At 41.9% G+C, this 25,719-nt stretch overlaps 2 protein-coding genes across 3 annotated transcripts in view; one reads left to right on the top strand and one right to left on the bottom strand.

The window, feature by feature from the left end:
• Positions 1 to 22,761, top strand: part of AK5 (adenylate kinase 5) — a 77,320-nt gene extending 54,559 nt beyond the window's left edge. Inside the window, exons 10-14 of the mRNA XM_027649286.1 lie at positions 354 to 398; positions 7,119 to 7,282; positions 8,254 to 8,370; positions 12,234 to 12,422; positions 20,501 to 22,761. Of these exons, the coding sequence (XP_027505087.1) occupies positions 354 to 398; positions 7,119 to 7,282; positions 8,254 to 8,370; positions 12,234 to 12,422; positions 20,501 to 20,605 (620 nt within the window). The 3' untranslated portion in view covers positions 20,606 to 22,761. The remainder of the gene's footprint in view (positions 1 to 353; positions 399 to 7,118; positions 7,283 to 8,253; positions 8,371 to 12,233; positions 12,423 to 20,500) is intronic.
• A 1,004-nt stretch (positions 22,762 to 23,765) lies between these two features.
• ZZZ3 (zinc finger ZZ-type containing 3) overlaps positions 23,766 to 25,719 on the bottom strand; it is a 50,967-nt gene continuing 49,013 nt past the window's right edge. For both annotated transcript variants that reach the window (XM_027649284.1, XM_027649285.1), the window contains exons 12-13: positions 25,464 to 25,564; positions 23,766 to 25,099 (exon numbers count right to left, since the gene is read on the bottom strand). In XM_027649284.1, the coding sequence (XP_027505085.1) occupies positions 24,955 to 25,099; positions 25,464 to 25,564 (246 nt within the window). In that variant the 3' untranslated portion in view covers positions 23,766 to 24,954. The remainder of the gene's footprint in view (positions 25,100 to 25,463; positions 25,565 to 25,719) is intronic.

Raw genomic sequence — 25,719 nt, 5'->3', positions numbered from 1 at the left:
ATTTCATCAGCTCAAATGGTGCAAGATCACCTTCTGTACTGGTATACATCGAGATGTGTCTGCTTCTCTCTTTTTTTCCTTTTTTCTTTCTTTTTTTAAAGAACAGATGTGTATGTGCAAGGTCTAGTTTTCAGGTAAAATATATTTATCATATCTGCAATGAGAATTATGAAACTGGGAGATTACTAGGCTTGTGGATGATAGCTCCTTTTGGAATGCAGAGCATTGTAGCAGAAGGTAAACGTGGTAAAATCAGATCCCCTTGCAGGAGTGTTACCCAGTTCAGTGTGGTAAGCAGCTGACATAAAAATTAGTAGGTCTTGCCAACTAAAGGATTTTTATTTTCATTTTAGACTTTTCAGAAGATCTGAGGAAATCAAACATAATTTTTGTTGTTGGTAAGTAGGATTCCTGATTTAACTGCTACGTTTGAAAATCCCCGTGTTTTTAGCTTTGATTATATGATTTCTTTTAAAGTTGAGCAGAATAGTTTGGTGGAGAATATTTATGCTACAGTGATGGTTTTGTCTTTTGGAAGGGAGTTAGCATTTAATTACATGTCATTAACTTGGGTCTGACCATGCTAACAACAGTTGTGTAAAGCATAAACTTTGAGCAGTCTTTTAAAACAAATTCTAACAAGAAGAATTACAAGTTTGATCTTAAAGCTCGGTACTAATCACTTGGAAAGAACAATTGCTTTTGTATCAAGCAGTTTTCAGAACTACCTTACAATGCAGAGCAGGAACAACATATTTCCAAGGTCATAAGGATAGATACCAGAACATGGGGGATTGTACATAAAAGTAAGTCAATTTGTGCATTCTTTTTCCTAATTAAAAAAAAGCCACACTTCCAAAGCTAATAATAAGTGACTGTCAGTTAGGAGCTGAAATCTGGTAGCAGTGAATTGTACAAGAATTAAAGAAAACCCTGAAGAAACCTCACAGGAGCATAACAAAACTGTTGGGGGTGGGGGGAGAGGAGAGGTAGAAAAACAAGCCCCCCAAATTGTCAGTGGTTAAGTTGCAGTGGGCAGCACTGGGGATGTTCAGCCCATGATACCTTGGCTGGAAAGAGAGAAAGAAGATGGGTTGGAACAGGCTTCCATGGATACTTGAATGGCAAAAACTGCCTTGGTCTCAGGTGCCATTAGATGTATTCATGAGGAAATAATAAGATGCTTAAAAAGATGTTTTAAAGTGTGAGATTTAAAGATGTACATTTGAGGTAATTTACAGACTAATCAAAATAAATGCACCATCTGCCATGGCTGACAGATACTGTTTATAAGACAAAAGATAAAAAACAGGCAGTTTCCTCCCCCACTAATTACCCTTGAAAATTGTCCAAAAGGGAAAGAAAAAGAAATAATCTAATTAGCAAAGATTTACATTAGGGCTAATGTAGGAATTAATTGGAATAACAGTCAAGTTGGATTAATTAAGCAACCATGTCAACGTTTTACCCAGAGAGTAAAGCAGAGACATAGAACCAGCAAGTGAAAAATACAGGAGATAAGAGCAGGATAATAAAAGAGGCAAAACTAAGGTAAATTTGGCCTGTAAAGTAAAATTCCAGAGCATAAAAATAAAACCCACAGAGATGTAAAAATAAATTTGGGCGATGCTGTAATACTCAAAACTTATGTAATTATTGCCAGCCATTACAAAACCAAAAAACCACAACATAAAAAACAGCAAAAGATTTTTGTCATCAATTTGAACTGCAGTGAATGACGTCCTGATCAGTGCTGACTGCTGCAGTACTCCCTGCTGCAGCCACAAAACTGTCACACACAACAGTTGCTGGGGTCATTGCCCTTCCCTGTCCTCTCCAGGAGGTTCATAAAACAGAGCCACGTTTGGCTTTGGTTGAGGCTGGAAGTGGAACGGGAGGTCTTGGGAATCTTTGTGCCCTTTGGATCAGAAACAAACTCCCCACTGACTCGTAAATGAGGTGGTTAAAGCTCAGTCAGTGTAACCAGCTTCCTCTGCAGAACCTTTGTTATGTTCTTGCTGATGTATTAAAGCTGGTAATTGCTTAAGCTCAGTGTAAGGAAGACCAACTTTTTAGCTGACACTGAAGATATTCTCACCATTGACACTTAGAAATAAGACATTATCAGCTGCAGACAGTAGCTTTCTGTGCATGCACCAGAAATAAATAAATCATGAAACCCAAACTCTTTATTTGTCCAATGTATGTCAGACCTTGAATGATCTAATCTAATTCAATTTATCATTCATTTAGCCCCTGCTTGAGTAGAATGTTTAACCAGATAAGGTCCCTGGCAGCCTAAACTGTGCCACAGTAACTGTATTTCAGAAAGGCATAGGATGAGCAATACTGATAATTAACCCCCCCATCAGCCCCAGCACTAACTGGAGAAGCTGAGGAAGGCTGATTTCCCTGACTTCCCATGACATGAACTTCACATTTTCTTTAAGAAGGATGAAAACTCAGTAATGTCCCAGAACCTCACATCATTCTGCCAACATGTGCTCCAGGTTGTTTTCTGATTAAAATTATCTTTCAGAAAAAAAACCAAAAAACCAACAAAAACAAAAAAAAAGTGTTGAGGGTTTTTTGTTGTTGAGGAGCTATTGAGAAGCCTTCAAATGCCGTATTCTGAAGTTAAGGCTTATTTTTACTTGTATAAATAATACAAGTAGCATTGAAGGTAAAATTGCCACACTGAACAAGTCCTCCAGAATCTTAGCTTGAATGTAGGGACAGATTAACTGGGGTTATTTTGGTTTCAGTTCTGACTTCTGAGGCTCCATTGGTGCAGGTTTCCCCTGCAAGCACTTTTCCATGATACAGGGATGATACTCATTGTGATAACAAGGTCTAGAAATTGAAACATTTTAAAATGAATGGTGGGACTCTCTTGTAAATCTTACTGCTGGCACCTTATGTAAATGTTCATGATATTTTGGTATATGATAAACTTGTAAGATTTAAAACAGAGACATCTCAGTCTGACAGCATGACACTTTTGCCTTATTAACATTTCTGACAGCAAAGCTGGTTCTTGAACTGCTCATATTGCTTGTTCCTGTCCCTGCTCACTCCCAGCAGCAGTCCCAGCTCCCTCTGTCATCACTAAGTCATTGGGTTGTGGTGTTGTGTTGGAGGTCAGAGCAGTACATTTGAGTGACATGCCCAGGCTTCTGGTCCTTCTTGGTCTGGGGGAGGCTGGGGCAGGAGGGAGAACTGAGATCCTTTGCTGATCTCAGGCTGGCTGCAGTTAAATATTCAGAAGTGCTGCTTGGACAAGTGTCACGTCCCCAACCCACTGAGACCACTCCTTTTCTCCCCTTGAAGTGCTCCCTGGGAAGCCTTTCTGCAGTCCATGATTAAACAGGGAAGGGTAACCACCCAAGTCAGCAGCGCTGCCAGAAAGTTATTTACCAGGAGATCCCCTCACACAGGCAGATGAATCAACAGAATGGAAGGGAATGCTGCTCTGAGGGACTGCACAGACCTTTTAATCCAGCCTTGTCTACAGAAAAGCAATATACAGAACTGCATTTAATTTCTGTGCCAGTACCCTGGTTCCACGTTCTTGCTTCCTACTTGTATCACAAACTACAAAGGGAGACACAAAGGATCCAGTTTCCAAAAACAATCGCACCGACTGATACGATGTTTCTAATTTCTTAATCTGCAGTTTTTCTTTTTTGTTGAGTTAATAAATGAGCTTTAAAAAAGCAAGATGTACTGCACTGAGCAATACTAGCACAACACAAAAGCCTGCTAACACTGAAGAACTGCTGGTAGTTCTACATTGTCCTGCAGGTTACAGCACACTCCTAATTCCTCTGGCTGTTTTCCAGGCTTTAGCCCTTTTTACCTTCATGTCATATATAGAAATCAGAAGACAACATGATTAGTCTGAATAACAAGTTCCCAAGAACCATGACATATTTTTTCCAAACTCTATGTAGGCAGAGGATGACAGCACACAGGAAAAATGACAGCGTTCACAAAGAATCTTTCGCCTTCACAACAAAAGTGGGGACGTATTTTCCTCCTGACAGTTGAGCCACTGGGAAAACTTGACTACCTTTTTCAGTGCCTCAAGTATTTGCCATTTGAAAAACAGCAAACCAAGTTGCAGTGGAGCCTTCTTAAACGAAAAAAAATGTTTTGCTACCTTTTGTTTATGCTTCACAGGCATAAACACATAAACTTTGTTCCAAATAAACTTTCTTCAAGTAAATTATTAATCTCTTTCTTTAGAAAAATGCATAGATTTAATAAAAACATCCTCTAGAAGAACAGATACAGTTTTTGCAACACTACAAATTGATAGTGAGCTTTAATGACCACAAGGTTAATTTGCTTTTAAAGCTGCTTATGTAGCAGTCAGGTAAGGATATACCCTAAGCAAGAAGGAAGCATCTGATTAGTAAGAAAATGCACTTTCACGTTCTTTCCCACCAAAATAGCTCTACTTCAGTCACATGAGATACTTCAGAGGGCGACAGGACATTAAATAATACTTTAATTTCAGACATGTAAGTTAATACTGTTGTAAAGGTCAGGTGTGTGCTCAGCCCTCAATGCTGAATTTCCTGGGGAATTCAACCTCTCCTCAGATCAGGCCAAGCAAGAACTGCAGCCTCATTCATTGATAAGAAAGCACAAGACTTGGTAAAAGGGGTCACATAGAATTGTTAAGCAGTAGAATGCTTTGTTACTCGTCAAATGAATCTAAATTATTAGCAGCGGCTATAAAAATTACCATTTTCAGCACATAACATACTTAATTATGTCTTTTCCTCTTTAAAGAGCTCAGCATTTTAATTTCTGCTTTGTTGGAACTCTCCTACAAAAATAAACACGGTCAATTTTAATTGTTCTTTGGGGTGCACACATGGTGTATGGATATGTATTGTGTCATTCTGAAAGTGTTCTCTTTTAAAACACTAACAGACAAGGGTATTAGAAACACATCAACTTTTCTGAATGTTTACCTGCTAAACAACAAAAAAATTTCCTTGTATTGTTATTTCTAAAAAGACATCTAGTTTATTTAGTATACAAAGAGAAACTGCGACATTTCTGGTTGGGCTCTACATCAGGAGAGAAACAGTTACATAAGAAACAGAATAAAATAATCTTTCTAGCTGGTGGGTTTTTTAATACTGTATATACAGACCAAATCAATAGGATTAAATCACTGCACTGCTAGCATATTCAGTGCCAGGAGACAGAATGTGTAAACAAGCACATGCACGCACAAACTTACTGATCTAAAAAACCAAAACAGACCAGAAATACAAGTAATTGCCACTCAGATACTTAATGGACTCATTACAGTTAATTTGCCTGTAATTTCTCCACATCTGTTTCTTTGTAGCCACTCCTATTTTTTTCCTTTTTTCTTTCAACCGGTGCTTTTACAAAACAACAACGTTCTTCATATTAAAGCAGTAGAAGCACAGGATTCAGCCCACGTCGGCAAGAAAAGATGAGCCTGTGACAAAGATAGTTCTAGCAAAAAATTGTAGTACAGGTGTGATTCTCACACCATGGTCTGATAATTGTCTTTGTGAAGTAAAAGACTGCAGATCACAGCAGACAAGCCCCTTCCTTTGATGCTACTGCCTCATGACCCAATTTGTAATCTTAGCTACAGTGCTGTAACTTCTCTGAAAATCACGTGCTCGGAGCAATTATTTCTTAAATTGAATGGAAAAGTTAGAAGAAAATTCACTCTATTGTGACCATGTTATTCCTGCCTTTGTTTGTGGAAAGATAAGCAAACAGGGAAACCATGTACTTTGTAGCATCTTCCTTACACATAGCAGGGCTGTGTAGTCATACTTGCAGTCCCAGCAGCTGATAAATACACGAGTCACATACTGAAAAAACTTTAAGAGCTTGAGCACTGTCTCCCTACTAGGGTATAATTACCTCCTGCTGCAGTAGATCTTCTGAATAGATCTGTCAAAGACTGTAAAATTGCTACTACATGCAGTGGATTTTCTCCACAAGCTCCAATATTGGGGATATGCTTTCCCGCCCTCCCGTCTCCCCTCACACCCCGGCACCATCACGGCCCCTCAGCCCTCAGGGCCTCACCTCAGCTCCACCGCGGCTCTGGGGTCACGGCCACAGCAGTGGCATCCATGACGAGCAGCTTCCAGCAGTTTCCATGGGCTGTCCATCTCTCCAGCAGGGCTGGGGTGGCTGCAGCACCTCGGGAGGCGGCTGAAAATGCCTTTGGCTTTTCATGTCCTTGGCCGCCAGGGAGAGGAGGGAGAAGCACTGAGGTGATGGGCCAGGGTGGGAGAGGGGGTGTCCAGAGCAGCCCCACAGAGGCAGAGCTTTGGGGCTCTCAGGTGGAGACCACTCTCCTGTCCAAGGAATCAGGAGGCTTGAGGCACCATTCCTGTCGGGAGAAAACCCACAGCATTCCCTGGGTCACTGCCCTTCTCCTCCTGCCCTCTGTCTCCCACCTGTCCTTTGGGCAGGGCGGGGGCCAGGTACAGGTGCCTTCCCTCCAACCTGGGGACAAACGACTGAGTGGCTTCACCTGCGTGGCCTGTTGCTGGGGTGCCCGTGACCCTGTGGGTGTTTGGCTCTGGGCAGGGGGGGGTTCCAGCCGAGTACAGCTGCGGATGCAGGAGAGTGGGAACTGGCAAGGTCTCCCTGTGCCCTTGGCAGCTGCACTCCCACGTTTCCCAGGAGCAGGTGTGAAGAGCAAGGCAGCACCACGGCTGCAGCTGTAGTACCTGGTGCTCAGCTTTGGGCAGAGCCACCAGCACCTGAGAGCTTTCCAGCTCAGGGGGAAAGGATGCAAAACTCTGCTCTTATGTTCACCACAGTTACTGCACACCTGCGTGCATCCCACCTGACAGAGGCAGGTTTCACTGGCTCTTTGCCTACACGTTTCCATCCCATAAGTGGGGGCAAAATATTTCCCTCACAGTGATGCAATGAACGTTACTTTTCTACTATTTGTTGCAGCTGTCAAAATGAACATATACTGAGTCAACCACCCTTCCCCACAGGCTGTGTGTTTCATGTTTTTCCTTAACATGCTAATGCTGTTAGGCAGACATTTATTCTCTTCTAATCTAGATATTTTTTTCCTCACAAAGGTGGGCCCGGCTCTGGCAAAGGTAGCCAGTGTGAACAGTTAGCCAAGAAATATGGATTTTCTCACTTGTCCACTGCTGACCTTCTCCAAAATGAGTTATTGTCGTTATCAGAGAGAAGTAAATTGATCAAAGACATCATGGAATGTGGTGAACCTGTGCCTGGTGTAAGCAACAGTTTTATTTGGGGCCCTAAGGTTAAACAAAGGCAGTGGTAGGTAGATTGTCTAAAAGGGTGGAAATAAGATACTGGAGCTGATGATTCCCATTCCAGTAAAACTGATCTGTAACCTGAGGTAGAAGTTTCCTCATTACCAAATCTGGGGCACTTGTTTCTCCTTTCAGTGCCAATATTTCTTTACATTTCAGACTCATATAGGCAGCAAATTAGACATGAAATACAGTGAGACAGACGCATTGCAAAATGTAAGTATAAGTACAGGAAACAGTCCTTTTTATAGCTTTGCATTTCAGATTCAGAGCTGGTCCTCCTGGCAGCTATTCTGAATCACAGTACCTGCAGCAGTTCCCTGCAGAGCTGGCTGACATCCCAGAGTAGCTGGACTGCAGATTAAGGGAGACTGAAGGCAGAGGGTGTTGTTCTCAGCTGGACTTGACTTTTACATGGCAGGTCTGCAGCCCCAGCTCCTGGTGGGTCTTGAGCAAGTGCAGCTGGATCGTGGGATGTGTTTGTTAATGAAACTGGGAAGTGCTGCTCGGGGGAAACTAAAAGCTGTGCTCAGGCTTGATTTTGATTGCTTTGCTCTTCAGTGTGTTTGGTCAGATGGGGTCACTTTCCATGCAGTGTAATTATATCAGTGACACAGCCAAATGCAATCAGATTGGAAAATGCTGCAGCAGTGCTCCAGAATTTCACAGGTATTAACATTCATTTTGAAACTATGAAATATTCCCAGGTACCTAGAGGGCACTTTGAGTGGATTGCAGCACTAGATTTGTGTGGCAGAGCTGGTCTTGAGAGAAGAAAAAACACAAGAAAAGACACCTGCATTCACAGGACAGACTTTTAGCCAAACAGGGCCATTTTTCTGGGGGTAGCACTAGAGTCAGTGTAACAAACAAAGGTATCAATCTTTTTCATTAATTAACCAAATAACTCCCTTTCTTTCCTGTGCAGGGTATTGTTCTAGAGCTGCTGAAGGAAGCCATGGTTTCCAGGCTAGGGGACACAAAAGGATTCCTGATTGATGGGTATCCCCAAGAGCTGAAAGATGCAGAAGAGTTTGAGAGCAAGGTGACCAGATAATTGTAATCCTGTTATAACTCCTGTTCAGATACAACTGTACTTCTGGTGCTGCTTTAGTCCCCATCTTTAGCTGATTGCAGCATGGCCATGAAAAGAGCCAGTCCAGCAGCACTGTGCTGCTCTCATCACTGAAACCTTGGCACCCCATCAACATACCAACTCCAGCTTTTGCCCTTGCCTACAGAGACTCCAGAATACAAGGAGAAGCAGAGGCTGATTGTACCCAAATTTAATGCAAGCCAGGAACAACTCACATTTAGTGGCAAGCACCATTTCAGAATCAGTTTTGTGATTCTAGTGGATGGCACCACACTTCTTAGGAAAACCTCATCTATTTGATGTAGATTCATGAATGTATGTATCTTCCCAGTTAATATTTCTTACCAGTAAGCCAGCTCTGCCAAAGCTTGCTGCCACTTGAAACAGCAAAGCACAGATTTAATTTTTGTGAGGACTAACAGGTGGCACAGCCATAAAAAGAGCGTTCTACAAGTGGCTGCGTGGCACTTCAGGGAGTTATCGATTTCCTCAGGATGTGCTAAGACCTACTGAGAAGTCTCAGCCATGCATTTCTCAGCCTGCAGAAAATACTCTGCATAAGCCCTGTGAATGAATTTGCAGGGTTTAGGAGAAGTGGTGAAGCAGGGAAATCAGTTAAATATATATTCCGCCATGTTACACAGCACAAATGTCCTAAACGAGTTTGAAAGGTAATAAAACTTTAATGAATCACTTGTTTTCTCCCTGAACCTTTAGCTGCTTTATTTAGTTTTTTTGCCACAAAAACCCAGCAAGATACAGGCATCAGAAGCTGGACAAAATAATGGGCGATGGGATTTGCTATTCACAAAAATGTTACTCTAGTTCCTCTACTAAAATGCTGTAGGTTATTAAAAAAACACTGGAAATTTCTTTCATTTTGTGTATAAGGAGCAACTGTTTCAGCAGTGCTGCTTTTCTGGCAGGCATACATGTCATGTCCTGTGAACACTGGTCTGTGTTATGAAGTAGGACTTAGAGGCTGGAGTGTCCTGGCCTGAGGCATTGCCAGGCAAATAAGTCTTGATGCATCCAGTGCAAAAGCAGAGCCCCTTTCATTCCCACAGACACTGTAGCAGCAAAAGATCCTGTAGTCCTGAGCTGCTTTTGACATTTGGAGTAAAATACAGGGACCTCAAGTGATTATTTTGAATGTGCCAGGTCACCCCTGTTGTTCCATGTATCCACTTTTCTCAGGGTGGACTTGGCTGGCTGAAAGCTGCTCGGTGAGGCTGTGAAGCTTTTTTAAGTGAGTCATTATTGAGATAATGCTTTGCAGCTCTTTCTGAAGGGCGATGAGAAGTTCTTCCAAAATTATAACTGAATGAAAAGGGATGCACATCAGGCTTCATTAATTAATGGCAGCAAAGTACAGATGAATAATGCTACATATCTGCATGATGTGTAAAAGGCATTGTAATTGTTAACAAAGAGCTGTTCTATTTAGAAGACACGGAGAACAGTGCTTATACTTCAAAGTTTGATAGCTTTGACTCATGAGCTGTGTAGAAACAGCTTATTCTTCAGCCAGTTTTGCCCAGTTCCTTTCTGTGATACAACTGTACTTTTACCCAGCCATAATTGTAGAGAAGCACACCTCTCTGTTCCCTCCTCAGGCTGGGTGAGAAGTAGAAAACATTATTAAATTATAAGTTCCATATCACCAGGTGGAAAGTACCCAGTAAGACCTGATTGTTTGGCTTCCTGCAGATGTCCCCACAGCATGTATTATGTAAGCTAAATTGTGTTGGGAAAATAGTAATAAAAAAAAAAAAAAACAGTAGTAAAACTTGCTGTAATATCTGACCAGGGCACTACTTTCACATTTTGTAATTTTTAACTTGGAAGAATGACATTTCTATGATTCTGTCTGAATTCCAGATAATAGCAATATTGAAAATTTTAAGAAAACCATATAGATTTTTCAGAAGTGAATCAGACCCTGTCTGTCAAGCAAGATACAGTTATCTGATCCTATCAGTCAGTATATTCCTCACTGTAAGGTGATGATATGACTGTGGCTGGTGAAAGGAATCATTCCCCATTTGTTCTAATTTAGAACAGGCCATGGAATTCCTCACATGAAACCGTGGAGGAAATAACTTCTCACTATCCTAGTCCAGTTACACAAAAAGACCATTTATTTAAATCATTGGTGAAGCCCACATCTTAACTTCTTTGTCTATGTCTCTTGCCCTGTTAAACCTCCTTGTTGGCTTTTTGAATCCCCAAGCCCAGTGCTGCTACTGCTGATAGCATTGATGTTTCCTGGACTGTGTGGAAAAAATGGATAATGTAGATAAGAGTCTGTAATTGAACTGTCCAACATCATCCCTTGGCTTCAGCTTCTCTTAGAAAGTCACTGAGGTCGTAGAAAGGTCAACACAACCCAGACATCCTCAGCCAAATGCAGAAGCCCTGACATGAAATATTTACTTTTGGAATATTTCTTCTTTCCAAGGGCTGTCAACAAAGGTACCAAGGGCAATTTCCATATATCAGTCATTTAGACTTCCTCTGCTGTAGCCATGGTAAAAATATAATTTTGTAATGGTCACTGGTGTGCAGGACAGTCGTCTTTTTTTCAAGACCTCTCACTCTTTCCTAAAAGGTGCTCTCCAAATCCCTACTGGAAAGGGAAGGAATGGAGAAAAAGACTGAGAGTGTCTTTAATACAAAAATGCATGGAAAAATTATCACTTTATTTTTCACTGAGCCCATAACACCTATATTTTACTTGATAGAGTGGCTTTTATCCCTTTGGACTCAGCCCAGCGGTTGTTGCTCCGACAGAACCTTGTGTCAGAGAGCACTGTGCCTGAGCAGGGTGCAGACAGAGTGTACTGCAAGATTTATGCTAAATGACATGCATATTTTTCAGTGTTTCAGGGAAAGAATGATGAGGATTTGTTTAGAACTTCCTGGCTCTCTCCTAAAATATTATAAAGAACTTTTTGCTCTTTCTTGCCAGTTCTTTTTTACCCATAAATACTGTGATATCTACGATCAAATGTAGAGAGAGACAATTATTAACTGTCTCTGCCAGGCCTGAGAATAAAAATAAATAAATCTCTGTGTATTTTCTTTATAGAAAAGAACAGACTCTCCCTCATGACTAGTTTGGCACTAGCCAAGCAGCAGTAAATGGTGGGCTTCTCAGAGAATCTGGCAATCACTTGCCAAATTGAAAATGCAGAGCAATATATCACATCCTTCCTTTATGCCATGGGTTGTGATAATGTGGGTACACTGCAAATAAAGACATAAAATCCTGTGTGACATAAAATAATTCACAGGGTGTATTCCTGTGAACATTTGATGGTGTTCCCGAGCCTGTCTGCTGTTGCCCATTTCCATTTCAAGTGAGCATACTTTAAATTGGACATTTCCTTCTGTTGGGTCTTGGAATTCTAAGCTGTAGTTTATCCCTCCCTTCTCCCAGGCTGAACAAAGCAAAGGCCAGAAAGAGAACTGTGTCAAGTATTCTGTAAGTCCTGCAGTGTTTGCATCAAGCTTTGATTTCACAGTTGCAAATAATGAACTGATGATCTTCAGTCCTAGTAGCCAGACTTTGTCAGATCATCTCTCTTTATCTCTCTGTGTAGGGCCCAGTCAAGCACAGCCTTGATCCTCAGTGCTGGGCTTTCCAAGTGCTGCTACAGTGTGAGGTGTTTGTTAATAACCGTAATTTCTGCATAGACAAATACTATTTGCTGATAAATTCTGTGATGACTCTTTCAGTATTATCCAGAGAAAATCAATTTCCCCAGACCAGTGGTTTGGGAATACTTATTGTTTGACTTTGTCCCTAGGTTGGGGAGCCAAAACTCGTGTTCTGCCTGGACTGCTCTGCAGAAACCATGAGCAGTCGCCTTCTGCTGAGGAACCAGAGCAGTCAAAACTCTGATAACGCCGAGACCATCAAGGAAGGAATCGAGAGCTATTCCCAAGCAGCAAAGCCTCTGATTGCATACTATGAAAGCAAGACACAGTTATGCAAGGTAAACTGCTTGACCTTTCTAATTAAATCATTGCTTTTTGACTCCATTATATAAGCAGTGTTTGGAAAATCCTGTCACGATGCCGTTTATGAACTGTTTCTGCGCTTTTTGTTCTCATTTTGCTCTTCCCTGGTTCGTTTGCAACTTCTATGAACTTCTGAGTCCCACAGTGCAGTTTGAAAGAGCAAAATCACAGATTTATGCTTAATCTGGGAACGTATCCTGAATCACTACCTCATCTGTATAGAATATCTTATTAAATGTTAATTCTGGAAAGCTTTTCTTTAAGTATTAGGATTTATTTCTTTATAAGGGCTTTCAGAATTTGGATGAAAGATTATGTTAATCCAAAGTCCTTCAGTTAAATTTACAAATCTGAAAGTGTATATCCTGAAGTAAAACAGACCTGCATTTAAGAAAGACTTTTTTTCTGGAATAAATATCATAGTTATATTAATTTCAATGACTTACCTCAGTTTACACCTGCTCAGGATGTGATATTTAAAGCATTTTTTTATTTTCTAATCAATACTTTACAGTGAAGCAAGAAAAATTGCATCAGTGTACTTAAATGATGTATATGCAGGCACATCTGTAGTCTCATTTATAAGGGATGTTTGGGGGGTTTTTTCTTTATTTCTCTTCTCTGTCATGGTAAACTGTCCCTTATGCTCAGCTACAGAAAGATCTAGTCCTGCTGCTCTGTCTTGTCCTAAAAAGGAAAGAATCCAATAATAATTGCTGGAAATATTATGGCATCTTTTTTTTCAGGAGGCTGTAGCAAACATGCAAATCACATACCCCAAACTTTTCTCCTCTGCAGAGTTCCCAAAAGAGAAACATGCAGCTAATTTATGCACCCATATCCTGACCTGAGAACAGAGTAAATAACACAGAGCTGAGAAAAATGAAACTCAAAGGAATTAAGTCCTGATTTGTGTCCTTTGCTAACCCCACAGTAAGAGCACATAAGGCAAAGTCTAGAGGGGCAGAAGAAAGCTCCCACTTACTTTCCACCTTCAAGCTATGAATGATAACCTGGTTTATTTGTTGTTCCACTGAAGAGCTGTCTTGCCAGCATTGCAAGGATGTGTCTAGTTAAGAATTCAGTGCAGTGCACAACACACCAACACAAAGGCAAGCAGAGCTCTCTGTCTCAGTATCCCATTGCATGAGCTGTGCCTGCCACAGTGTTTCCCTTTTGGAAGCATCAGCAAAGAGCAGCCCCAAAGAGAATGAAGCTACACTAAACACTTTCACACAGGTTTTGCATTCATGGTCTACCTCATTTTACTTGACCTGGACTTCCCTTGCCCTTCCTGAATACTTCTGCTGCAAGTTCCTGCTCCCTCTGCTCTGCAGTGGCAAAACATGCAGTCTCTTCCTGAAGGCTCATGGATCCTTAGCTCCTGAAGGGACTTGCCTAATCTGTGGGTCAGAATTGAGTGTGATTTCTACTCTTATCATTAGTTTTTGGGGTATCTGACACTGTAGGTTTGCATGTTAGAAAATAGCTGTGCCTTGCTTGAACAGAGCCCACCCTGCTTTTCTTACAATGGTTGTACATTGCCTGAACTTGCTGCTGGTGAATGTAGGTGTGTTCAACACACATCCATCTTCTGGGTGTGAAAGCTCTGTAAAATCAGCCTCATAAACATTATAATGGAAAATGGCCTTTAAAGGTTGAAAAACTTGTTCTGTTTTTCTTGGACACAGCCAGTGAAATGTCTGCCTGATCCACTTCTTACAAAGAATATTTTATAAAATACATCTGCTATCAAAGCTGTGACTCCACCATCGATACCCCACCCCAACCCTTACGATGTGGACAAGTACATGTCAGTGATTTATTAGCATTTAGAGAACACTGCCAAAATCCTCAGCAGAGGTGGGATTTTAAAATCAATCCTCCCAAGGCTGTCCTTGTCACCCCCAGCCAGCCGTGGGTACAAGCCAACAGCCCTGGTGCCTGTGCAGAGAGCACCAGAAGCAGATGTAGTTTTTGTACAAGAAGCCTGTTAATGTTTTATTTTTCATGGGTGAGAGAGTGATTTTTTTTAACCAAGAGTTGTTGAACTGTCTATTTTAAAGTTTACTTTGCACTTTTACGGTGAAAGTGTAAAAATAAGTCTGAGCACTTTGTTGCACAGGGCAGTTGGCTTCAGTTCTATTTCTGATGTTCCCTATCCAAATGTTTCCTATCAGTTCTGAAGTGGACTATGCTGGAATAAAAAAAAGAAAACAAACAGAAATAATAATAAAAAAACCCTCACAAAACCAAAAAACCAACCAACCAACCAACCAAAAAGAACCCAAACAACAACAACAACAAAAAACCCAACAAAACATTCTGGTTTGGAAATACACTAAGCATTGTGAAACAAAATAACTTTTCTTCTGGAAGGAATTCTTGCTTAGGAAATTTTTCTAGGCAGTTTTCCTGTATAAGTTAACTCAAAGAGTTTAATTAGACAGTCTGACTTCGTCATCTCCAACTGCATCTGGCATAGTGATGTCCCTGCAGTGCCCAGTCCTGCTCTGAGCAGGAGGTTGGACTAGATGACCCACTGGGGTACTTTCCAACCTGTATTACTATCCTGTAAATGTGCATCTTACAAACCTATACGTTATTTGGCTCAACAATTTGAAAAACAAAGACAAATAAATACAGTTAAGATTTGCTCAGTGGCTGTTTTGAAGCAAAGAGAACTAGATAATACAAAGTGTGCAACTGTTGGCCTTGTGGGGGAATTAAGAGGTGGGAGACATTTAGGTTTACAGTTTTAAAACTGTCTTAGTGGTGGATATGTTAAAGCTGTGTTGAAGAAAGGAGAGAGTCAAGGGGAAGTTTGCAATTCCCAGGACACAGGGTTAGTTTCTTATTTATAGCAACAGATTTTACAGATGGCCAAGCATTGACATTAGCAGCCACTCTGATGTTCTCTGAATGATGAAAGGAAATTCAGGTGGAAAACAGAAAAACTGACAATAATAACTTCTGATCAAATAAATATAAATTATGACTGCAATTTTTTTTTTTTGGTGAGGGCTGGGCTAAAATAGTCCTTGTGTTTTTTGGTATTTGTAATATCATATACATGCACAGAAGACTGAGGGAGTGGGTGTTGAGATTTTAAGAGGAATATTAGAGTCTAAATCCCACTAACTGCCACAAAGATTCAGCATTAACCTTTTCTAGCCAGTTTACTGCAGTGTGTGACTAAGCACCACTAAATTCAAGGTGAAATAGTGTTTAATTGTATAAGTGATCATTGTAGGGCTTGACTGCAGCACCCAGCTCCTGCTTTGTCACAGGAAAGAAAATCAGAAGTAGACTTGTTCAACAAGAAAATAGGGTTGGCATGTGGGTGTCATTTGATTTCTCCACTTTAAGTGTGTTTAGGGCTGGACAAAGTTTTCCACAGATTGGGAGCAGCACCTGACAACAGGGGGATGTGTTTAACTTGTCCTATCCAGCCAGAAGGTTTTCAGTCCTGAAACAGGCTGATTAAATATGCAAATGTAAAATCCAGTCCTGGGCATAAGGCCAGGAAAAGGTCTGGTGTGGGAATTGGATGTTGGCTGAGCACTCAGTGGAGGAGGAACTGTCACACCTCATCAAGGTGAGCTCGAGAGGACAGTGCCAAGTGAGCTTCCTCACCCTGGGCATTGGAACAGGCATTAGGGCACGGCTGGATGGAGCTGATAAACACAGTGGAACCAGACAAACTCAAGTCTGACCTGACTTCTCTGCCCTCATTAGGAATTCTCTCCTTGCTTTACTTGCCCAGAAGAGATATATGGTTGTAACAGCATTCCCACTTTAATCCTTGAGAATGTTGTGACCTTCAACAAGACAAGAGGGTTCGGTCTAAAGCTGTGCCAGGGGAGGTTCAGGTTGGATATCAGGAAGAAATTTTTAGAGAGAGTGCTCAGCCATTGGAATGGGCTGCCCAGGGAGGAGTGGATTCACCATCCCTGGAGGTGTTTAAGGTGAGATTGGATGAGGCATCAGTGCCATGGGCTGGGAACCACAGCGGGGTTGGATCAAGGGTTGGACTTGATGATCTTGGAGGGCTTTTCCAACCTGGCTGATTCTGTGATTCTGTGACCTTCTCTAGACCCAGAGTTCCTGTGCACAGGTGCATTCATAAATAACTAATGTGATACTTGGAACTGGAACATTTTTCCACTCTGCTGACCTCTGAATGAGAACAGTGACCTGCTGAAGCTGACAAAAGATCAGGCTCTGTTAGAAATGTCCCTTTGGCCAAGATGAACAGTCAGTGTTTGTGCCCAGCAGAGGCACGAGGTGTGCACAGACGTGAAGACTCTGGGGGCAGGTGAAACATCTGTGAACCTGCCAGGAATCAGTAACAGCCATCCTTCCACCACCCTGCTGAGGGGAAGGACTGGGATGGAACTCACAGGAGTGTATTTGCAAGGGAAGATGAACTAGTTGGAGAATGAAGTGTCCTTTACTCACTTTTCTGCTAAGGCTTTAAGTTTCTAAATTGTTAATAGAAAATTTTCACTTAAGTTTTTTTAAAAGTCATGTTTTGGGGATTTAGTTTAATATTCCATAATTCCTTTCACAGTCAGTTACAGAACCCCCACCTACTGCTAAGGACAGCAAGTGGGTGCTTTTCAATAAAGACCCTGTGCTGGAAATGCAAGGGCTGAAAGCACTGCTCACAAAAACACCCATTGCAGGCTGCCTGAGTCTGTGGGAATCAGATGTTTCAGATTAATGAAACGAAATGAAATGCACTATGGTAGCTGTAATAAGCAGGTAGATGCTGTTATTTTTAAATTTATTTCTCAGTGATCTCCAAGGCAGCCGGACAGAAAAGTGCATCTGAAAATTTAGTGGACACCTACTTGTGTTTTGACATGGCTAAATGTAAATCCCTCTGAATATATGGCTTTCTGTCAAATGAGAAGAAAGGAAGGGAAAAAATGATTGTTTTTAATATCTGACTCATCTTTTAAAGCTCTTTTCAAGTGACAGTCTGTAGGAGGGTAATAAGTTATAGAGCAGAGCAATGCGTTGGGAGTCAAGCAAGACACCACTGATCCTACTTAGCTGCCATCAGGCACCTGGTAGGTGTCTGAAGGACAAAGCCATCTGAGGAAAAACAGCATGAGTATAACAAATAAGTTAAGCAGTCCAGAGCAGAGGATTAAAAGTGTCCAAAAACTTTCCCTGTTTCAGATCACACGCTACCAAAGCTTCACTGCCTTTTTCCTTTTATTTTATTTTAAATGTTTTTTTCTCAGTGTTGTTCTACTGTTTCTTTCTAAAATCAGTTGAAGTCACATATTCCATAACCATTATGAAAGAACACCATCCACCCTCTCAGTCTTCCCTCGTGAGCCTTCTCATGCTGATGCCATTATAAGTGTGTCTGGGGTTCTAAATTCCAAACCCTACATCAGCTGGAGATTTGTTGACAGAAAACTTAATTGGCCGATTTTAATGACAAAAGGAGCAACATTGTACCATGGGGATGGTTACTCCAGCCATTTTTCACACGAGCTCATTAAATCTCTCTGTATTTGAAGTTACCTAAAGCCATAGCTGCATTTCAAAACTGGAAGCACTATTGGAAAACCGTATGGATCTTGCTTTTATGAGAAGCCAGCCTTAAATAACCTTGAAAGCAGTCCTAATTTATGAGGTTTGTTATATTCTGAGAAAGGGAAACACACAGTTTTCTCTCTGGAGCTGCTGAGAGTGTCGTTGAATTACTGTAGTACTAGATGTGAATTATGGTCACATTAAGTTAGTTTTGTGCCACAGTGTTAAGTTAGTTTTATGAATTGGGCCTTTGTTATTTAGGAGGCTGGCGTGGGAAGCACTGGGGCTGTCATTAGTCACGCTCATCCATATTTTAGTGTTGCTGTTGGGAAGTCAGTGTGCCAGCCTGTCATAAAGGGCAGACATTTCCGTGCTTACAAAGCTAATTCTTCGTCACAACTCCCTAGATCTTGACCTGAGTGCCAGTCCCAGTTCTGAAGAGGCCACCAAAAAGCCAGTGGCAATCAGCAGGGCTGATAAGATTAGATCAGTTATACAGTGCAGATGTATTTATGGAGTAAAGAGAGAATAAAAATACGTAATCAGACAAGAGAACTTTGAAATGGCTGTGGCCTTCACCCTGTGTGAAGTATATATCCTGTGGGACAGCCATATGGAAATAGGTGTCTTGGCAGTTGAGACAGGCAAAACAAGCTGTTTTATAGCAGCTGAGATGGGAGTTGCTGGTTTTATTGCAGCTGGAGAAGGTATTTGGTCCAGCATAGTTCACCATTCCCCTTTCTCTTTGCTCCTAGTGAGTCCCCCCCTTCGAAACCCTTTGTCTTCATGGCACAGAACGCAGCCCTTGTTGGAGAACTGACTTTCCTAAGGCATGAGCTGCTGCTTCCTGAACTATTCCAGCATTCCAGAACTATTCCATGTGTTTGCTTCAGCACTGCAGGAAGCAGCAGCTCCAGCAGCCGTCACCGTGAGGGAGAGCAGGGGAGGGAGTGAAGGTGCCTCTGGAAGCTGCTGGGAGGGAAGAGGGTGTTCAGCTCAGACTGGAAGGTGTCCTTGCAGTGATCCCAGGAGGTGCAGCCAGCCAGGCTCCTTCAGGGCTGCCCAGGCTGGGTATCCAGTGCTGGAGCTGCTGTGTGTGGAGCCACTGGTGGGATGTGGCAGCGCTTCCGACAGGAGGCAACAGGGACCAAACTCTGCTGCGTCTGTGGGTGCCACCAGGAGTGACACCAAGGCACGAAGTGGGAATGCAGTCCCTTGCTGGACCTCTGAAAGGAGCAGCTGCTAAATCCCACACAGGGCTCAGCACTGAGGGACTTAACTGTACGTGGAGTGCAGTGAGGCTGCACAGGAGCTGGCTGTGAGCCAACACCATATCTGAGCAGCATTTCTTGGCCTATTTAAAAAGGATGAGTTTTGAATAAGAAACTCCTTTGATTCTCCTGCAGAACAAAGAGGTGGCAGAAAGTTTGATGGTCAGGAACGTCAATGGTCTGGCATCCTGGTCAGCAACCTGGAGATGAAAATGCAGCACACAGTTCAGAAAAAGAGCATTTAGGAAAGTTGTCCTGGGTCGTGCAAACTCCATGGCATAAGAGACAAGCATGGAGAAGCAGAAAGGACACCTGCTTTTGAGTAGAGACCAAAGCTCTCAGCAGGTATCTGAGGAAAGGAAAAGTCACCAGATGCATCTGTGGGGTGTACCCAGCCAGTGGGAAAGCTGCTTCTGTCACTGCTGTGGGGGCAAAAGACAGCTCTCCCTCCCCAAGCAGTGACCCGTGTGACACTCACTGCGTGGGATGGACACGGAACTCATCGCTCCCAACAGCTCGGGGCCACCTCACGTGCTCCAGGGAACACACACAAGTGTTCCTGGCTGCAAACATAATCCTCCTTTGCTGAAAGGCGGCTCCTCTTCCTCAGCATAGGAAAGTTAATTGGTCCTTTTTTTGGTGAAGTACAGTCAAGACAAATAACTTGAAGAGAAAACTGAATCCTTGGGGTGTTAAAAAAATTTCTTCAGTGAAAGGGAGCCCTCGTGCCACAAAAGCAGTGCCCCTAAAAAGATGAGTTGTCCAAAGGACGTCATAAACCCAGAACCAGTTCACCAAACTCCCAAATACAAATGCACAGAAACACCCACATTTGCTGTGTTAGGGAGTGGCCGTGACCCCAGAGGGCTGTGCAGCCCTTCAGGACCTCGACAGGTTGGAGATGAGCCTTTGGAAACTGTTCTGCATCCCAGAGGGGTACCTTTGCTTTCAAACACGAATATTTCAGAGAAGGAGCTTAAGCTCCTTCACTTGATTAATGTACTTTGCCACAGATGATGGAGCCTACGGAACCTTCTTACATAAATCTCTGGGAACAAAGTGGATAATGTGGTTTATGGAAGCTGCTCCTCTACATTAGAATGCTTCTAACATGAAACAGAGTAACTTTCACTTTATATTGGACCAGTTTTTTGTGTCAGTGTTTAGATTCTGAGAGAATTCTTTGTCACTTAATCAAAAGTAATGGGTTTTGTCCTGCTTCACAGGTTGATGCAGAAGGAACACAGGAGGATGTTTTTCTGGAAATCTGCAAGACAATTGACTCTTTTCTGAGAAGGGAAGAGGCAGCACTTTCCACAGAAGCGCAGTGATGGTGTGTACTGGTGTGTACTGGTGTGTACTGGTGTGGACACAGCCTCACCTCACATGCACCCACAGCCAGGAGTGCAATGCTGGTCGAAGCAACACTGCTTTCCTGAGGGGTGTCTGGAATGTGTGCATGTGCTGTGTTCCTCTAGATGAAATCCTTTCTCTCTGTGCTGCCAGTCCACTCCATAGACAGTGCTCCGTGTGCCACCCCCACTCTGAGAACTGCAGGTTGTTTTCCTGGCTGTTTGCTCTTCACGGGTTCCAAGCAGGCAGGTGAGCAGCAGCTCTGGGTTGTATTTCATGCTCTCCTGCCTTGGATGGGGAATCAGGCAGTGCCTGGCCAGCAGGGAGCTCTCCAACCCCCTCACACACTGCTCAGCACACTGATGTTAAGGTGACTGCATCCAGGTTTCCCATCAGACATTGTTTTAATTAACAGTTTTAATTTTTGGGGTGTCACTGAGCTTGTTCTTGGCCTTTAGTGACTAAACCCTGTTCTCTGTCACATGCAGCTGTAAGACAGCTGGAATTAGTTAAGCTACAAGTTGAACTTTTCACACATCCCCAGAACACCATTACAACAAGGAGAAAAATTAATTGAGGATACAGTTGAATATCATGGAATTCTGTCAACCCATCATCGTGGTGCAAACACCATTTTTGAGAGAGTCTTGTTTCCTGCTGGGAATTGCAGGATTTTATAACTGACTGCCCAGTTCTGTGAGCTGAGAACAATGGTTGTGTTGTACAGTTCAGTGTGTGAGCCAGTGATGGTCCATGTGAGCAGCAGTTGTGCCATAGCTGTTAAAGTCTGCACGTGAAGGTGACTGAGCCAGAACCTACCATGTCACCTTGAAATCGTACTTGGGGAAGCATTTCAAATGCAAAATTCACATCATCATCATCTCTTGTCTTGTACTGCCATTGCCAAAACCTGGGGAGGAGGGTGTGTGTGTGGGGGGGGGGGGGGGTCTGGTGGGGTGGGAAACCAGCAAAAAACCAACAAAAAAGGAAAATGTCAGGGATTATTTGATTCCTGTTGCTTGCATCTTTAGTAAGTCATTTATCTGTAATAACTGCAAAAAACTCTGTAAAAAGTCAAACCGTATTTCCGTTGGGTTAACCCAAATGTTGTGGAGTTTCTCTGGTATCCTGACAGCTAAATAAAAAGCCTGTTTGACATTCCTGTAAAGTAATTGCATCCTGTTACTTCTGGATGAATTCACAGTGAAAGTGGGTTGCATGATTGCTCGTACTGTCCAAGTTGTACTTTATGCAGCAGATTTGCATTTTTAAAGTTGCCTTTCTTGTAATGAAGACATAATACAAATAAAAACGTACAAAAATGAGGAGGAATGACTTCTGTTACAGTATATGTGGGTTTAATCCTTTTCAAAGCACAGTACATGACTTGAAAATATAGCTCAAATCAGCATGCTTACAGAGTCTGTCCTTTTTCCAGTCAGGGCCGAGTCTTCGTTCTCGTTTTCTTCCTTAGCATTCGCCCTGTAAATGCTAATTCGATTATTTTTAAGGGTCTTGTTTTACACATGTTCTTATCCTTCATATCCTGGATGTTCCTTCTTTTCCTGGGGTCCTTCTACAGCCTACATTTTACCTCTGATGCTCTGGGAAGTGCTTCTCCAGCCCAGCGCTGAGGGAGCAGCGGCGTCGGCAGCACAACATCAGCTCAGCCAGGCCGGGGTGGGGAGGGAGCCCTGACCCCCAGCAGCTGCTGCTGTTGTTTGGTTTGTTAAAAGTAAAACACTCTGGAGTTACCAGGAAGTTGCAAATTCACCTGGGGAGGTTTCCTGGATTTCTAATCACAGCAGAAGTTCTAAAGTGTGGATCTCGTGCTTGGTGCAGGATGGGAACAAAGGCAACGAGCAGCTGCTGTTTGGTTGGTTGAGGGGGGAAGGGGGAAGTTTAAAATCTAACTATAAAAATTATTTAACATACAGTTTCAGTTTAATTTTTCTTCTTTCTGCTTCTTTTTTTCTGTGGAAAAACCAAAAAAGAAGCCCATGCTTGATTTGGTGTATGTGCATTAGATACCTATTTGCATATGTTCATAAAGTCTGCAAGAGAAATAGCTGTATATGCATGCAGAGGAAAATATCAATATTTATACATATTCAATAAAAGAGGACTTATCCAAGACGCTCCTTTCCTGGGTGATTCAGACTTAAAACTATCCTTCTGCTTCCAATCTCATTCCAGTGATACCGTGATGTTTGGTTCTTTCCCAGCTGTCCTAAACTGATGACTCTTTTCTCTAATGTACTTTCATTATTTTATTCCAATAATTTTTCCAGGATATCAACAGAAAATGAGTATTACCACAGATTGTCTCCCTGATAACACACCTTCACCAACTCTAGTTTCCTATAAAGACCATGAATGATGTGGAAAGCACATTTTTGTGGTATTAGAGAGCCTCTCAGAGCAGTATCTTTTCCAATTTAAAATACATCCTGTGAGGTTTTGTGTTACATTTTTTTAGGGCTTATTAAATTTATCTAAGTATAGTGAAATATGTTCACAGATGCTACTTGCTCAATGTTTTAGTAACTGTACTGTATTACCTTCTAAATAGATTAAATGCCTAAAAATTATTGTTTTTCTGAAGCAGAAAATAGCTACACCTAAAGTTATTGCGAAACTTCGTACTGATCCATCTATAATTACAGTTACATGGTGCAGCCAGCCAATTATCCTTCTTATTGCCACCTTTTTAAGTCAAATTAGTCTGTTTTCTACCTAATTGCTCTGAGTATTCTAGTTTCAAAGCAACTGGAAGTCTTTATTACAGTTATAAAATAACCAAGTGTTTCTGAATCACGAGCTATACATTTCAATAAAAAATATATATTAAGTAAAATATGTCACAAATAATTACAAAGCCTCTCAGACAACGGCATACAGGGTGTACCAAGGCCACTGAAACTGGAATTTCCCGTGGTCTGGCAGAGGAGTCTGTGAGATGTGAGGACTGAAATGCTCCTCCTGCCCCGGTGCCAGGAGAGCAGAGGAGGGCACTGGGCATCCTGCAGGGCTGGCACAGGGAGGGGCTGTGGGACGGAGGAAAAATCTCCTCTGAACGTTTTTCCACCTCGATTTTAAAAAGTCAGAACTTACACAGAAAGGAAGTCACGGCAAGCATTCTATATATAAACAGACTGGATCCACATAGTTTATTTCTCACAGTTCTCCTGACAATTGAACATTATTTAAGAACATACTGTATACACAGATAAGAAGGAACATACAAAATGTTTTAAATGATGCACAACAAAATCCAGCAGTATAAAAGAATGCATGTGAACCCTTGCTCACTGCTCAGGCTAAATTTAATCACTGTTTAAATAGTAATAAAAATACAATCTTTCATGGATCTTGTGCAGACTACAAAAGAGGAAAAATTATTACCATATATATGATTTATATTAGGCAGTTTTCTTTGATGAGTTGCACTAACAACTCCAAATACAGAGGCAGAAGGCTGTGTATTTTATTTTAAAGGAGTTAATGTCGAGTATTAGAGACTTTACACAGTTACTAGCACTGGCACTTTTCACCATATTTTGTACACATCACATGATCATCTTATATAACATTACATTTAAAAAATATATCTGAGTGACAATTTTATAACATTCACACACCATGAGCTGGTCAAGGAAGCAATGCCACAGTTGCCCCCTGTAGTGCTTCACTGTTGGTAAATAGAGTTCATCGTGGTTTTAAAAAAAAATTAAAAAAATTGAAAGTCAACATGATTAAGCAGCTCCGATTTAATAAAGGCCTGTAACCAACCATCGCTGAGACAGTGAGGATTTGTAGAGTACAGCCTAGAAGCAAACACTGTCATTGGTTAAAACCTTGCCTAAAGAAGTCAGTTACTGTGCTGAAAACTATTTCACAACAAAACTGCAAGCTACTAAACTTTTTATATAAATACTTCATCTCCTCTGATCTCATTATAACCGAGTTCTTCAAAGCCTTTGGAATTTACTCTGTCTTTAATGTGTGCTCTCAATTCTGGCTCACCCTTTTGAATGTTTTTGTTTTCTTTTGTTTAGATTCACCACCTAAAAGTGTCTAATGTGGTGAGAAAAGTCTCCCAGTGAAACCTTCTGCACACTAGGAATGTTCAGCTGCTGTTCAGTGATCTAGAACCATGACAGCTCGAAGCTGTAGTTTGACAAGTACACCCAGGAAGCTGTCATGCTGTGAGTGACATTTCAGGGAAAGCAGAGTCTTTCCAAAATGTGCACGGAATTAACAATGGTGCCATTGTTATTTATTCAAAGAGGACAGTAAACCCAAGCTGGTAGATCTGCTTCCCATGTCATCTATTTGCTGGAAAGTAGTTTGGGTCAAGATAATTGTAACTGGTGCCCTGGGACATGCAGTAGTCTCTGTCTAAAAATGTCTCTGCTCTGTAAATAGGTTCTAACTGGTGATCTTCCTTATGAATCTCTGTTTCATGCAGACTGCAAGGGAAAGAAAAAGATAACAGTTTAAAAGTCAAATATTGTCCTTAACTTCCAGAAACAGTGATCATATGAACTGATTCATACCAAAGTGGATCCCAGTTCATTCATAAAGTGTAATTCCCCCCCTCTATTCAACAGTACCAAACCTATCTTATTAAAAAATAAATTATACATCCAGAACTTGTTAAAAAATATATCTCCCCACAAATACAAGCTAATACTTGATAAAAAAGTATCTTCCACTTTCCCCAGCACAGGGTGTGTGTCCTGTGCTGGAGCAAAGATTCCCAACATGCAGCAATTACACAGAAGGGAGATCTGATCTCCTGACAAATAACAAGTAAAAGCAGATGCTGCTCACCAGTCAGAACAGGAATCACAGAAATCCAGGGACATTTCCTGAGGGCAGTCCTGGCAGTGCCACCGGACACCCTGGATGGGTTCGATGCCGCAGTTGTCGCACTGTGGAGCAGATGGAGAGCACTGAAATCCCGGCGACTGCAGCACTTCTGGTCCCAACAGGACACACCAAAGCTCCCCATGGAGAGCCCTGAATGTGTCCCTGTTCCTGTGTGTCCCTGTTCCTGTGTGTCCCTGTTCCTGTGTGTCCCTGTTCC

Source organism: Corapipo altera, unplaced genomic scaffold (genome assembly GCF_003945725.1).
Source record: "Corapipo altera isolate COAL_440 unplaced genomic scaffold, ASM394572v1 112, whole genome shotgun sequence".
NCBI lineage: Eukaryota > Metazoa > Chordata > Aves > Passeriformes > Pipridae > Corapipo > Corapipo altera.
This window is presented reverse-complemented; position numbering and strand designations above follow the sequence as displayed.